Source organism: Mya arenaria, chromosome 6 (genome assembly GCF_026914265.1).
Source record: "Mya arenaria isolate MELC-2E11 chromosome 6, ASM2691426v1".
In the NCBI taxonomy this organism is placed as follows: Eukaryota; Metazoa; Mollusca; class Bivalvia; order Myida; family Myidae; genus Mya; species Mya arenaria.
Window position 1 is genome coordinate 23,532,345 of NC_069127.1, and position 17,261 is coordinate 23,549,605.

At 35.1% G+C, this 17,261-nt stretch overlaps 1 protein-coding gene across 1 annotated transcript; it reads right to left on the minus strand.

Annotated features, from left to right (window-relative positions):
* Positions 1-3,157: 3,157 nt before the first annotated feature.
* LOC128238669 (uncharacterized) lies at positions 3,158-17,018 on the minus strand. The gene is made up of 4 exons (XM_052954806.1): positions 16,905-17,018; positions 13,988-14,044; positions 13,305-13,358; positions 3,158-8,356 (listed from the first exon to the last, which is right to left on the minus strand). The coding sequence occupies exon 4, from the start codon at positions 8,297-8,299 to the stop codon at positions 3,398-3,400; it is 4,902 nt and encodes a 1,633-aa protein (XP_052810766.1). The 5' UTR covers positions 8,300-8,356; positions 13,305-13,358; positions 13,988-14,044; positions 16,905-17,018; the 3' UTR covers positions 3,158-3,397.
* Between the last annotated feature and the right edge of the window lie 243 nt (positions 17,019-17,261).

The following is a 17,261-nucleotide window of genomic DNA, read 5'->3' on the forward strand; positions in this document are numbered from 1 at the left end:
TGTACTTTCGTTTTAGTCAATTAACATGACGCGACCTGTCAGTCAAACTGGCCGGAAGATACCCGACTGACCAATCAGCGTCCAGATTAGGTGGGGCTTATCAGTTGCCCGTTGCTATCCGCCATGACCTCCGACATTATTCACATACCAACAGTAGTGTATTTTTTCTGTTTTCTTTAAATTAAACACAAAATATTTTTTATTTTTTTTTATAACTGAGAGATAGTTAAGACAAGGAAATTTATAACACTGACATTTGCCCTTATTGCTGCTCAAATTATGCAAAAAAATAGATTTTTTTTTATTACAAAGTGACCTTTCGGGAGACTATTTCAACCCTCCAAATTCTTAATGTGACCGTATGATAATATACGTATCTTTTTCGTTAGTCATAAAACAAGAAATATCATTATGAGTATTAGTGTATAATATTGACGACATCTCTCGATTTATTTTGATTTTGATTTTTTTTCTCCCTCTTGTGCGTTAAGTTTTAAATCCGAATCATATACATTTGCTTTTAAGTTTGTTTGGACAAACTGTTAGTGAAAAGGACAATTTAGTTAATTCAGTCACATTTTTCTTTATTAAATTTAGATAAAAGATCAAATATCATATAGCTTAAGATCACAAAACATATATACGTATAGATAAAACAAAATCATCTTCGTAAATGACGCAAATCAATGTATAAACCTGTGCATTTATAATGACTATGATCACTTCTAACTCCTAAATGTATGTTCCTTGTAGGAACAGTTTCGCATTTCATTTAATACGGATATTTATTCATTGAGAGACACATTACGGTAGTTAATCAATAATAATAATAATAATTCACTAAACTTGTATAAAAGGTTATTTTTAATGGAGAAAGGAAGAAAAACAGCAAAATCCATTTGATCTAAACAAAGGTCATTTTTGTTGACTTTTGTAAAGGAAATTAATACATGTTTTGTTTCCCTAAATTTGAGGTTACTTACAATAGAGACTGCCTTTCTACAAAACTCCGGTATTTTTTTGGAAATTAATTATTTTAAAGTTTATACATTAAATTATTGTTATCTCAATCAAGCATCGAATTTAATTAATTATAATGATAAACTTATAAATGTTATACTAGCTTATATTGCTATGTTTTTCCATGCAATTTTTATCTGATTGTCAAGTCTAAATTTTGTATAAATACCGTCTGCTTTTGTGTTCATGTCGGAGGGCCCTTACTGGAGGGTCAAGCGACACTGTAGGCGTAGCCTTATCGTAACCGGCGTGGTGTCAATTCAACCATGGATCAACCGACTTACATAATCAAAATACTCCTTTTAAAATTTTAACTTTGTCGGTTATCTGTAAGTTGAAAGAGATTCAAGTTCGCTTTCCCTTTTACAAAAGTAAGTTTAGCTTAATCATTCAATATAACACCCCATTTTCGAGAATATATGTCGGTCAAATTTTAATTCAACCGCTTAAAATATGAAATGAGCAGGGATATGAAACGGACACTTAACTAATTAGGGGAGCCATAACTCTGCAAAGCGACCTTGACTGATGTATTAGGATGGTTGAAACAAAGTTAAAAACAAATTATATTTGCAAAGAAAGGCATCCAGCCCGCAATACAGCTTACACAATACAATTTTTTCACGCCAATTAGCTAGATGGTGGTATTATGACATGGTGACCTGTATATTCAATATCGTGTCAGGCTGGTATTGATCTATATGCGCGTAGCTTTATTTAAAATACGATTATTAAAAAATCGGTATCAAATATTCGCGGTCCCATTGCCGTTACTAGCCAGAATATTGGGGCTGCGGCTGCGGCCGCGGCCCCAGCTCCTACGCGCCTGACACAACAAAAATGAAATCTTGCCAGTTGTGGTAGCGAACATTCCTTAATAAACACCCCTAGTTGTTTATATATATATCATATGTTGTGTGTTGTTTATGGAGTGTTGTTGTTCCAGCTTTAAAGGGACTGTACACCAGATTGGCACCAAAAAAAAGTTTTCCTCTAACGGATCTCAGGACAATAATTTAATAAAATGTTTTACTCGTTGATATCATAATTGTACAAAAAGAATACCAAAATTGAACAAAAATTGTGTCGAAGACCGTGTTCGAACTGGTGTCGCCAAAATTGCAGTCCAGCGTTGTATCCACTGAGCTACGAAGGCTTTCACTAAACGGGTAATATATAAGCTATAGACCTAACTCGGTAATATCACGTGATAACATCGACTAGCCAATCATGCACAAGGAATGAATTCTACTAGGTAGACTTTTTAATGGAAAAATACGACAACACTGCGAAAAATAAATTAATTGTAAACTATGTAGTACTTCAGTTAATAAGTTTCAATGCATTGTACACATCGAAACCAAGATTATGTCAGTTTTCGACAAATTTCTTTCTTTTTTTCGCTATTTCATCATACGGAGTACAGTCCCTTTAAGATTGTTTTCTGTTTGTGTTATATATCTTTGGCGTTTACCCTGTGCCATTTAACAAGGGTTATGACAAATATAGAACGGACACGAAATCAAGGCTAAACCCCTTTACCTTGATATTGACTAAGGGCTTTCAAGCATGTTAAGGTTCGCCACATCGATGTATAGTGCATGTGATAATGTGTCATAACAACAAATAGCTTAAGGCATATCGGCCGGAATGTGTTAATGTCACTATAAGAATGCCCCTGTGAAATTATACCGCAAACGGTTTCAGACAAACTAATCTCCATTTTTTTCTTTTTAGTCAAACTGAAAACAAGCAATGCTCTTTTGTGACAGTGCATTTGGCCTATTTTTGTTTTTCGCTTTCTTTATATAGGAAAACAAGTGTTTGTAAATTCTGCTTTAGGTTTCAACATTTCGTAAATGCCTATTCGGACCACATCTTTACGTGTGGCAAACACGGTTCGGCAATTCGTGGAACAGTTTTGAGAGCACTAAGAAATGTGCATCCTAGTTAAGATTCGTTGTAAATGGCCAACGGGGGATTTAAAGAAGCTGACAGCGGATCATCTCAATACATAATGCAGCTGATTCCAGAGTCTCCACCATCGACAGCGACACTGTTCAACAAACATACTTACAAGTTAACCCAGTACAATAGTAGCTATAAAAAGTTATATGCGGTGAACGCAAACTATTGGTGTTGTTTCATTTTTATTACCTTGCTTGAACAAACACTGTTCAAACACATTATTACACTTAGTTCAATTTAATAATAACTGACAAATTACTATCTGGTTTCATTAACACCGGTAGTTGTATACACTCCTGATGAATAACAATCAAATACTTATTAATTCAATCAAGGATCATTATTTAAGACATAGCTAACAATCCCAATGAAGATGACAATAAAAAGTAATGACTAAATGTCTTAGTTCCTAATCAGAATCCGAACCAGTTCGTGCCTTTTTTCTTGCGGTATCACTGGATTCACCTTGTCGCTTTTTTCCACTTTGAAGTTCATGCATTTCTCCTTGTAAATCAAAAGGTGTTTTTAATTTACCTTGACATTTCATTCGAATCAACTTTTTAACACAATCAGCAACTGTGAATCTAGTTCCGGTTGTCTCATTACAAGCAACAGAAGCACTCTTATCACCGGAAATAATAGCATCATCAGTATCCGTAACAACAGACATCTGCACATCCGAATTAATGGCATTACTAAAATAAACTGGTTCAATACTGCCAGTTAGCTTATTTGGATCAGAATCACTGTATTCCACACCTTTCACACATTTTACCATCGTACTGTCCGCTGCAAAGAAGTTCATATCCATAGCTCTGGTCACGGCACAAATCTGTTCAATCATTCTTAAAATAGCGTAAGTTTTCACAACAACCGGATAGCCGCTAAACACACTAAACACCGGAACTAATACAAAAAACACTTTATAACAGCTCCTTTGCATAAAAATGCATTCTTTTACCAATGGCCTTTGGTGTTTATCCACCGGCAAAAAAACTAAGAGGATAATACCATCTCTGCCTCGAGCATCGACAACTTGTGGACAAAATGTTCTCTTTTCTCCGCCTTCAGGTAGTTTTTCCCATTGTTCCCGAACAAAATCACTCGTCTTTACTGACGCAACGTGCAAATTGTACCTATATCCACCAATCATATCCTTATCTTGTCTACGTTCAACAATAAGCAGAGGCTCTATCAACTGTTCTTTACTTGGAAATTCAACTAATCCATTAGGACTCTTCGAGGGTGTAACCATCACTTTATTCTCACCGAACTTGATAAAATCGAAGGCCCATTTGCAAGACATTGACCTAATCATTTGTTTCAATGAATTTTCGTGTTTATTCCCTGTCACAAGAGACCAACTCCTATGGTAAATTCTATGCAATAATGTCCAAGGTGAAACTTGTGCTACAGGGTACAAAATTTCCGAAAAAACATACCGAAACTCTGAGTTCGGTGCCGTGTCTATCAATTCAGGCATCACGTATAATGTGTCAACTGTCAATACATGACTTTTTTGGGGGGTTTTCGATACCGCATAGAACCAGTCCAAAGCAAGCTCATCCTTTTCACTAGCACAACCATTCAATAACTTATTCTGGGTTGTGTTCAAACCATTTCCTATAGTCTGTAAATCACTTGAAAAGAGTGTGCGTGGGCGAAATATTTCAAAGCCATCGAAAGTCTCTGTTATGTCGTTTTGATTGGTGAATTCCAAATGTACGTTTTTACCACTGCTTGCATTGTCATGTGTTTGAGATATAACTAATGAACGCCTTGTCCAGCTTTCCGTTCGTTTAACCAGATTCTTTTTTGTTTGGCTATTAAGACAATGTAAATTTGGTTCCTGTGATGATTCTCGAACAGTTGTACTTTTCACGACAATTTCCTTTGTATTTTCTGACGAAATTTTCTTCGTACTGCTGCCTTTAGCGATACTGTCGTCTGTCTTTGATCCAGAAAATGCACATTCATTAACAGATATATCGACTTGAGAATGTTGACCCCTTTTTACTGGTATATCACGATTATGCGCCGCAAAAAACCTTTGTTTGAGCGATGCAAGCGTTTCTACTGTGCAAGTGCTGTCTAAACATTTGTTCATACTTAATTTATCAAGACCGAATGCTCGGTCACTTTGATTCTCAATAATCAATCCATCTTCCTCATCTCCTACCAAAAGTGTGTCTTCTGCTGTTACATTTTTTTCATCCATCACTCTGGTAACGGCTCCAACATTTTCAATCATACAAAGAACGGCAAAGGTTTTCACAACAATTGAATAGCAATTGAACAAACTGAAAAATGGAACAAATACGATATAAACATTAGTACACCCCTTATGCGTAAAGCAGCAACCTTTTACCAATGGCCTATGCCATCTATCAACCGGAATAAATACTAACAGAAAAGAGACATCTTTTCCTCGAGCGTTGACAACTTGGGGACACATCGTTCTCTTTATTCCCTCTTCGGATAATTCTGTCCAATGTTCCCGTAAAAAATCACTCATCTTTACTGATGCGGCATGCAATTTGTACCTATATCCACCATTGATATCTATATCTTCTCTACGTTCAAAAACAAGTACTGGCTCCAACAAATGTTCCTGATTTGTAAAGTCGACTTCTTTGCCAGGACAACTGACCAGTATTTCCTGTTCAGCGTACTTTATGAACTTGGCCACTTTCAACCAATGGCTGGATCCTGCTCTTATTTCCTTTTTCAATAAAATTGCATGTTTATCTTCTGTCACTAGAAACCAATTCCGATGAGGCATACTATATAGCGATGTCAAAGGTGGGTAAAGAACTACTGGGTATACCATTTCCGAGCAAACATACTGGAACTCCGAGATAGACAACCTGATTTCCAATTCAGACAGAACATCAGGTTTTTGAAATCCATCAATTAAACAAACTTTTCCCTTTTGTGGTACACCCGATACGTCATAGTACCAATCAAAACCTATCTCAACCTTATCACTTACACACACATTTAATAGTAACTCATCTTCAGGGGAAATTTGGGAAGAGTTTAATTTATGTTTCAATGACTTGCTACCACGTTTTGGATACAGACGTGAGCGAAAAATGTCATAGTTCACAGCATTTGTATTAGCATATTTTAAAGGCAGAATTTTAACACTGTGTTCTTTCTGTGAACAATTGTCGGCAGAGTTGTGCAACGATGGGCCATGACACTTTTTTCTCAGGCGAGTTGTAGTTTTAACATTGCTATTGGTAGATGGTGATACTGGGACAACTGCTCGATTGACATCCGTCAACGGACTTTTAAAAGATACTTCTTTTTCTACCAACATTTTACCTATGTCCGGACTTCTAACACTGGAGATTTGTGATCGTGTTAAACTATGACTGTCAGGTAAAGTAGGCTTGGAGCTGGCTACAGAACAAACCTCATTGGATTGGATTTTTCCATTTCCATCAATTGAATCCGATGGTAAACTTCTGCTTCCTGTAGATAAAGCCGATAATGGATTTACACATCGTATGACAGTCAATGGTGAGTGTGTCACTTGATTGACAGTTTTTGACATACCATGTTTCGCTAACGTACTTGCAGTACTGCTTGTATTGGGTAGTAAATATCCCAACAGTTTTGGTCTCTGAAGGTTTTGTGGTGACGCATAACTCGGGGTTAATAGATCATTAAAGCGTGTGCTGCATGGATGACTGGTATGTAAAGGGCCGTTTCTACAAGCAACGTTTGCTGGTGATGCATTAGGCACGGCATTCTTTATGATAGACATAACAGATAGTGGAATGTAACTTGATGATGAAGAGGACACATTTAAAACATTAGAGGTGGCAGTTTGTGCACAACTTTCTACATTACTAAACCCAATTGCAACTTGACCGGAGACTGGCAATGATTTTTCAGTTAGATAGCTGGTGTTCGCTGCGGAACATAGCTTTGTAAGGGATGTGGAAACTCGAGCCGGTAACGAATGTAAATATATCGATGGACCTGGGACTCTTGCTGGCTCATTTTCATGGAGCAGATCATTTAAGGCAAGAGGTGCTTGCTCTGATTTTACAGTGTCTTCGCATGAATCCGATGGACTGACACTTACTTGTATATCAGGCTTTAACGCCGCTAAAACCCGTTTTCTGAGCAAATTAAGCGTTTCTTTTGAGCAATTTTTGGATGTGCCATTTTCCAAAGTACCTTGTATGGCGTTTTGATTGGTGAATTCCCAAGTACGGTTTTTACCACTTTCAATTTTCTGTATTTGAGAAATATGTGCTGAAAGCCTTGACAAGCTTTCTGTGTGTTTAACCATATCAGGTTTACATTGACTATCAATGCAATGTAAATGTTCGTGTGATGATTCTCGAACATTTGCACTTTTCACGCCACTTTGCCACGTTTCCGTTTTACATGTATTTCCCAATGAGATTGAGTTTCCTTTTTTAGCGGAAGAAATGCTTTGTCCAACCAAGTAAGTGGTATTGTGTGTACCTGAACTTATTGACAGTGTGGTTGAAGTTTGTGTACCAGACTCTAAAACAATATCACGACTATCATCTAGTGATTCGGCATTAAGGTTTCTAGCTAGTCCAAGAGTAAATTGGGCTTCTGTACAACCTGTATCAAACTCTCGCCTATGATTCAAATAATCAATAGCGCTAGTTTCTCTGTATGTTTCTTGATTAAGTATATGCAAGTCATGCAAATCTGATTTTCTATCAATAGCTGGTTCCTGATTAATTTCAAGGAAGTCCTTTAATTCGGGTTTGATATCAATCTCCGAATTTTGATTGAATCCAAGCAGGTCAGAATCAGTGATGTTCGGTTTGATATCAATATCAGAGATAATAGAATTACTTTCTTGAGCAGTGCTACCATTATTATCATTTCCATCATTTTCTTCTACTTTCACTCTTATAGCAAGACTGCTAAAGGTATGTGTGTGTAAATCTCCATGTACAGTTCCAAGCTCACCTGGCGTAGTATCAAGCTGTTCAACGAGAACATGATCGCCCACATCATTAATTTCTTCCTTTACTTTTGTACAAGGATTATTAAAATCTGGTGAGCTGTCACTTCTTAAATTTGCACTTGGAACATGTCCAGGATGTTCAATGTTATCTGGTTGCTCTGAAGTAGAAATATTCGTTTCCAATTGCTCAAATGTAAGAAAGTTCCGACTCTGCCCGTTGCCTGTGTTTCTTAAATGGTAGGATATATTTGAAAATAGACGAACAGGCCTGACTTCTTCACACGATGACTGATGTGCATTTTTTAAAGCGGCATCAATGCTTAAAAAATTCTTGTCAGCCATCCTGTAAACTTCTAGGACGGTATGATGGGTGTTTTCAACCACAGATCTTCTCTGCCTCTGTAAAATGCAATTGTAGGTATTACACATTTTAATAAATATTTAATTAATTTAAGAAAAAAAGATAACTCCACTTTTAAAATTTCATACTACACAATGATGCTTTACCCAAAAATATAAATTGCCTTTCACAACTATCTCCCAGCATTTTAATGCTAAAACTGTTAATGCACAATTCTTTTTGAATGACTCTTAACACCAGCAAATAACAGACAGACTGATTGCTCCAAATTAGTTTATTTATTAAAAATAGTGTATAAATCTCTAAAGAATGTGCAAAAAGAGATGTTAAAGTACTCCAACAGATTCCAAAAATATATTAAAATCTCTATTTTGAAGCACAAGATAAATCCCAGTAGACAATGAACGGGACACAATAATCATTGCTGATTTTACACTTTAATATTACACCAGTCATTTTCATAAGGCGATGCCCTTCAAGTGCCAAATGCATGTAATCAAACTTGTCCGAGAAATCATTCTGGGTACGGAAATACATTCTGACCAAATTTGTTGATAATTGAACAAAAGCGCCTAAAGCTATAGTTGGACAACACCATTTTTGAGCAACTTTCTTTAATAAAAGGGAGATAGCTCTAATTCACTAAAGTGATATGGCTGGTTACCAAATTTATCTAACATTCATTCTGATCAAATCTTGAGATGATTGGACAAATATTTTTGTGAAATTATTTTTAAGTTTTTCATAATTAATATAGACATATTGTCAAAAGTTGCTCCGCCCACAGGCAGCCATGTTTTAATCAAGAACAATATATTATTGGATAAAGAAATTTGATAGAGGGTAACCTTAAGATCATTTCTGTAAACTTAAAAATTGGGATTCTGAAAAAAAATATAAAAATATAAAGTTGTACATAGTGAAATGTTGTTCTGCCATGGCAAGCCATGGGCCATCAAATCTGAGAACAATGGGTGCAGACATTGTTGATGTATCATTCAGAAAACCTTTTAGCATCAAAGGTCACTATAACCTTGACCTTTGACCCGATGACCCCTTAAATCAATTGGGGTCATTAACTTGTCAGGACCAGCCTCCATGTCAGGTTTGATGACCACAGATCCAGGTATAGTTGATGTAACACTAGGACAAGCTTTAACAACCTTTTCCCATTAAAGATCACTGTGACCTCGACCTTTGACATGATGAGCCTTAAATCAACAGGGGTCAGGCCCAACCTTCAAGTCAAGTTTGATGATCATAGGTCAGACAAGCTCTGGTCTACCTTGGGATCGACCCATACGTGCAAAGCAATATACCCCGGTACCCCTCTTCTTTCGAAGGGGGGGGGGGGGAATGGTTCAGTGAAATATAGTAAAGTGAGTTGTTTCAAAAGGGTCATTGCTTATCGTTTAATATGTGCATTTATTCTGAAAAGAGGTTTGTTTTTGTTGATGGTCCCTGATTAACTAAACAATTTTGATGTACAATTCCCTGTAGTCCCTAATGAGTTTGTTGTTCACACGGTGTCTATCAAGTCAAGTCAAGTTTCCTTTATTTCACTCATTCCAATACAAACATGGATAAATGAGGTAATATCAAATGATAAATGTCACAAAGGCAAACAAGTGAAATGGGTACATTTTTAGGTTTGTTTTCTTATATTACAAACGTTTGACAATGAATATTATATATAGTAAATATAGTAAATTACCAGTGTAATCAATCTGGTTATTGTCACATACATTAGTGGATAAATAAATAAATGGAGAGTCAATAAAATAATCGTAGCAATTAGAAACAAAATGGCTCAAATTCTGTATATGTCAACAGGCATGTCCTACAACTATAATGGTTTCTATAAAATTGATTTAACAAACAGTATTAAGTTAAACATTTGCGTTTTATTCCAGGTATTTATAAGTTTCTCTAGTTTAAAAATATTTGCGTGTCTATATTCTACGTTCTAAAAGATAATGAAATTCATCGCCTAATTTATCGCAATGTGTACACACTCTTTCATTTAGAGGCGTTCTGTTCCAGCTACCAGTTTCAACTGGGAGTCTATGGTTTCTTGTTCTGAATTTAACTATAAAATGTAAGTTTTTAGTCGGTTGATCTAAAATGTATGGCTCAATGCCGAATCTTGTTTTAAATATTCTGTAAAACGTTGCTTTATTGGATGTTTCAGTAGCACTAAACCATTCATTAATAAAGAGATCTTTTAACTTTTGCTTAACCGTTGCCTTCAACCACTTTTGATTCACAAAGTTTTGGCCTCAAAACATTTTCAAGTAGTATATGTAACTCATCTAAATATTTATAATTATGTAATAAGCTGTTCAATCTTAAATAGTGTTTGTTATCATTTTGATTTAATACGGAAATGGTCCAGTCCAGCTAGTCTCAGGGCTTTAGTTAAAGGAAGTTCGGAAGTATATTACTCCCTAGAAATGGGTTAAAACTTCCAAAACTGATTCCTTGGAAGTACAAAACTTATCATAATTTTGAAGAAAACTTCCAAAGTAGAAAGTTTTGAAGTTCAAAATATCAAAACCTTTTGTCAATATTACTTTTATAGTCACAATATCAATCAGTCAAACTGTTTTTAGTAAAATGAATTATTATACTATAAGTTAGTTGCATTTTTTTTATTTTAAATATTTATAAAAATAGTTGAAAAAGATATGTATTCTGGAGACTTAAACTTCCACATTTCAGTGAAAAACTTCCAAAATTGATTGACAAGAAGTTAATACTTCCAGTTTCAAATTCTTAATGGAAGCCCTGTAGTCTTTTCTGAATGATACATCTTTAATACCCAATTGAAAATCTGAAGACTTCCGGATGATTTGCAGACAGGTACACAACTTTCCATTGGTCCTGAATTGGTCTGGTTATGCCAGTCTTTTATACACAACCATTATTATCTAATATATGTCTGTCAAAGGCAAAAAATAAATAAATTAAAAAGTAAACAAGAACCGTATTGAGAAATAAGAGCTGTCACAGAGACAGCGCGCTCGACTATTCCCCCACTTTTCAGTATAAGGATTGAAATGTTTTGACGAAATATGCATGGATCACTGTTAGATTAAATTGCAATGCAATACAGGATGTCTGAGATATTAACATAACTGTATTTACATTGAACATTTTTACCAGATTTTTTTAGTCTAATAATAAAGGCCCATTATTTGCAAAGTACAGTTATCCAACATGGTTATTCAATTACTTTGGGTGGTTGAATACCATTGTATAAAGTCTCAATGCAATACATCAAGTAATTGCTGAGATATTATCCTATGTGCGGTAACATGCACTGATGCAAGACCTTAACCAGAATTGAGTCGCATAATAAAGGGGCAAAAATTATAAAATAAGAAAGATAGAGTTATCTTACTTGATTAAAGAAGAAGGCTAATTGGTTGGGAGCATGTTTGTAAAGTTTCAATGCAATACATGATGGTGAGGTATTGACTTAAAAGTGGTAACAAGCAAAACCTTAACCAGAATTTCTATGATTAAAAAAAGAAGGGGCCATTATTTGAATAAAATGCAAACTAGAGTTATCTTACTTGGTTAATTAAGTAAGTTGGATGGTTGAGTACCATTGTATAAAGTCTTAATGCAATACCTCAAGAAGTTACTGAGATATTATCCTATGTGTGCTTGCACGCAAAACCTTAACTAGAATTTCTAAGTTGAATAATAAAGGGCAATTATTCAGTTTCAACTGCTTTCTTCTTTTTTTGAAAACAGTGACCTTGATCCTAGGAGCCCAAAACACATACCATGGAAGTCCTCAATAAACTCTTCCAGCATCATCAAGTTTTGACACAGTATATCAGCCATAACTAAAAATATTCAGTACCAAATGGTATCGAATTTTAGTAACATTTACCTTGACCCTAGGAGGCCCAAGAGACAATCTCATGAAAGGTATCTATAAAACTCTTAATATATACCAAGTTTGGTCACAATATGTAGACCTTTATTTAAGTTACATGTATTCAATATCAACCATCCTTCTAATAATAATACCTTTGACCTTAACTTTGATCCTAGGGGCCTCAAATGCAAGCCAATGAGATGTCCCCATAAACTCTTCCTATATATACGTATAGTTTGGTCACTATACATCAAACCTTGCAAAAATTACCCTAAACATTAAGTCACTTTGACACTGCCTTCCCACCAGCTTGCCAAACAAGCAAGTCATTATAACAAATAGTTTTCCCTTTGTGAAACCCAAGTGTATATATACAAATGTGCCTGTCAAAAAATATATAAATAAAATAAAAAGTCAATCAAGGGCCATAATTTGTATTAAGGGTTAAAATGGAGTTATGTTACCCTATTGTAAGATGGCCGTCAAGAATTTAGCAAAGTATTAAGTCAATTGAATGAAGGGTATAGAAGTTTTTTATCTTAATCCAAACTTGCCCTAAAACTTTAACCTACACATGTACCCTAAAACTTCAACCTAAGTTCCTAAGTCAATCAGCCATAACTTGTATGAAGGATAATCTGAAGCTATGTAATTGTGGGAGAGTCCTGAATAACTGTATACGGTACATGTAGAATTTATTAATAAATATCCAAACCTGCTCTTAAACTTTAACCTGCATGTAAGTAACTAGGTCAATCAGGGTCCATAACTTGTATTAAGGATAATATGGAGTTAACTAATCTCATTTTGTGATGGTCCTGAACAAATGTGCCCTAAAACTTAAACCTAATATACAGAGTCAATCAGGGGCTTTAATTTGCATAAATGGAGTTATCTAATCTTATTGTGTGATGACCCCGAGTGTGGAGTATTCAGTGAATTGAATCAAGGGTACTGGCGTTTTAAGTGAAAATCCCAACCCTTAAATTTTAACCAGACACTGACAGCGGCGCAGACACAGGAGTGAGTAGTAAAGCCCTCCTTATTCTTCAAGCTAAAAACACCTTAATAAACTTGACCAGTAAATCACTCACCTAATAATTTTTATTATTGATGCAGGATTTCCACTCATGACTCCCTTACGGCCACTGAATATAAATAAGAATACTTTGAGTTGGGGCAAAGCAACATGGAACAATTTTGATGCTCAAAGTTTAACATTACACATTCATGTCAAGATATTCAGTGCTCACGATGTTGCCTAATAATTATACACAGCCTTATATAAAAATACCATTGAGCGTGACTTTATCACTTTGATAAAATTGTTCATTGTAAACTAGTATTGGATATTGTGTTAATGATATAAATTGACTGCATATATTTAGTCTTCAGGGGCATAGCTAGGCCTAAAAAAACTTGTAGGCCCGATGGTTCTAGGTGAGCTCAGGGATACCCCATCCCAAAGATTTCACCCAGCACATAGTACATGTATAGTGGTAAAGGTTTACTAAAAATGCATTAAATAAACACCAGACTTGTTTTTGGTATAAAAACAATATACATGTATACAACTTTTTGGGTTGTTATTAGTTTTTATTACATTTTCATTGTATTTAGGGGTAATTTTAATTTTGTCATTTTAAAAAAAAAGTTGTAGGCCCGACCTTCAAGGCATATATGAAGCTATGCCACTTCTTAGTTTTAATCTTGTTGTCAAATATTTTAATATCAGGTAAACATTAAAGACTGCCATACAAGGTACAGTACTACTTACCAGTAAACCATCTGATGTTTGATGATTGAAATTCAACATGATGCACCTTTCCACACACTGAAAAATAGGTGATATAAAGGCATTGATCATATTTATATAGATCAATAAAAATTACTAGAGTATAACTGGAAGAGGCAGATGCTCCCTTCAAGCCTTTTAACTATGATAAAGCAAAAACTGTAACACAATGTGCTGATAGAAGGTGCATGGATGTAGCGGTATTTGCACATGTTAAAAAAATTATAACATGGATATGGGCATGTTTAAGAATTCAAATTTGAAAATAAACTTTGATAAAAAAAGCAATAATAATAAATAAATCTCAGAAGAAGAGGGACATTGAATAAATATATATCTTTAAACATTGCCAATCTTTAACCCTTAGGCTGCTGATGGCGATTTTAAAGGCTTTGCAAACAGCTTGGAACCAGACCAGACGCCGAGTGACTCGGTGTCTGGTCAGGTTCCAAACTGTTTGCCACTCAGTCAATATATCCCCAAAGTTTCAAGTAAATTGAAAGAAATTTAGAATTGTTGAACCCTGTTGGCTTGAAACTTGCTTCGCTCGAATTCCTCATTGGCTCAAACTATGTCAAGGACCAATTCTTTATACTGCAGGTAAACAATCCTGCTTGGATAAATTTTTCATAGGCTCAAGGTATTTTCACCAGTCCCAGGGAGTTCGATAAAACAGGGCTTGACTGCATTATGGAAAAAATATGAGGTTAAGGGAAATAACTAAATAAATAAAAATAAATGCAGGGTAAAATAGTTCTCCCCAACCTACTAAATATCGGTGGTTACCAATTACCGGTGTAATCCGAATATCTAGTTCATGAAGAGCACTTCCGGTATCCTATGTTTACAATATATCTTGGTATATGTCAATATGAAACTTACAAAAAATATGTAGTTCCTAAGGGTAAAAAAAAACACATTTATTATTATCAAAATTCATTGGAAACATATTTCTTGAACTTTTTCAATTCATTTATGTAACAATCAATGAATAATTGATTCTACATGTATACCCAGACCTGCCAACATAATAATTTTAGCTTGCTGACTGGAAGATTAAGGCAGTAGCCAGGGTTCCCCCTGGGTTCTAAAAAGTTGTCGCCACTTTTTCGCGGGTCCAGGGCAGCGCCCTTGTGGGGGCCAAGGGGGCGAAGCCCCCTGAAGCTCATGGGGTTTAAGCATTTTAAGAGCCTTAAATTGCATTTAATTAGCACATTGTCGTGCAAATCATAACATTTTGTTGTACATGAAGCACAAGATATTAATAGCAAATTGTTATTCTGTTGACAAAATTCATTGTATATGGACTAGTATATAAATAAAAAAATATTGCAAAAAAAGTGACATAAACATCAATATGTTGATTTCAGTCTAATGCCTGCATACAATAAAAGAATACATTTGTGAAATTATGAGATAAATTTAAAATAAATGGAAACTCAAAGAAATATACATTGTCAAACTAGGACCATAACTTTCCTAATAGAAATTTGTCTACCTACTCTTTACTCAAGCCAACATATTAGAAGCCTTATCAAATGGGGTTTAATCCTATTTATTTGATTTCTGTTAATCTTTTTGACACTTTTTGAACTCTTAGAATGCTGCATTTATAGCAATTACAAATTGCGACAAAACCGAAAGCAAGTCTATTTTTAGCGCGTAAACGTCATTACGAAATTTGCATATCAAATGACTTTCCGACAACATAAAATTCTACGATTTTCATATTTAAAACTAACACGATAATTACGCAACAACAAGGCTGTTGAGCTAAATATTTAAATTGTTTGCTAATAAGAGACATAACAGTTAAAGGATGTCATTGTTTATCCGTGAAAGCAATAAAATTCTGCAATAATTAGCGAGGTGTTGACTGGGCCGTGACTGCTTGCCCTAATTATCGGATTAATTTTTGTTGTCGCACCAGCAGATGCGCTTGATTTATGACAGTGACAGAATCGATTATCATGCAGGCCCCATGGTCACCACTTACGTCATTTTAAGAAAATATTTTAGAAAAAAATCGTTGTCGCCATAAATTCGCCAAATTTGAAAAGTTGTCGCCACTTTTGCGATTTTGTCGCAAATGGCGACAATGGCGATCGCCAGCGGGAACCCTGAGTAGCTACATTTCCAATAATTCCCCCGGTAATTGGTAACTGAAAAATCCAAGATGGCAGCCACAGTCATAAAACAAAAGACAACTAGAAATCAATAATTGTGTTCTCTGGTATCCAAAACTTATTTTTACTGATAGCAAAATGATTTTTCTTCAATATGAGTAAAATTAAAAGAAGCTTTCATGTAACCTTGCCAAAATTCCATTGGATAGTTTCTTAATACACCGGTAATTGGTACATCCAGGATAATATTTCATACTTCACATTCTGCCATTGCCATCTATTGATATATTAAGTTTCAACTGAATATTTTAATTACTTTTCATGATATGGTTAAAGGGAGACAATTAAAAAACATACTGGAGGGGATCATAATTCTTGGGTACTGGGCTTCCTCTTACTTTGTAACTTTCTTCACAAAAATTACGCATTCATCCTTTACGGGGGCCCAGGTTTGGTACCAAAAATGGGTAGTTATTCCGATTGGGATTCCAGGTTAAAGCATATTGAATAGAATTTTCTTCATTTCATTCTGTCAAAACGAACGATATACAAGAAGGGCACCTGCAATGTTTCAGTTAACAATTTCAAAACAATCGGAACATTTCGCCATGGTATTCTTCATATGCCCCCGGTTTTTGCCAAACCCCTTTAGACGTTAGGGATTGGACAAATCCAGCAAAACACGTCTTTTACTTTAGATTACTGGTAAGGGGAGTATGATCAAAAGATGCTCATAAAATGGTGAAATGTGCAAACCAAACAGAGTGAATTACCGAAGATGCCTTCATAAATAGTCTTGCAGGACCTATGCATTTTGTTTTACGCATTTTATGAGGCCAAAGCACTTTTATTTGGTCTTATGTTTAATTTCTTTTCCTGGTTCCCGGCGTTGTTCTTTACAATAATGTATAAGTCAAAACGTCCATACCATGTACGGAGTTTTCCGTGGGAGGTTTAAAGTGCTGACCAATTAGCTGATGAAAATGTATAGAAATCGAGGGATACTGCTAATTGCAAAGTTAGTTTATGTAAAGCGAATAAATATGCCCTACTCAAAAAGGTTGCTGTTTTTTATCTGTATGTATATAATCTGTTTCATGAATGCATATAAATTAATTAACTATGATGTG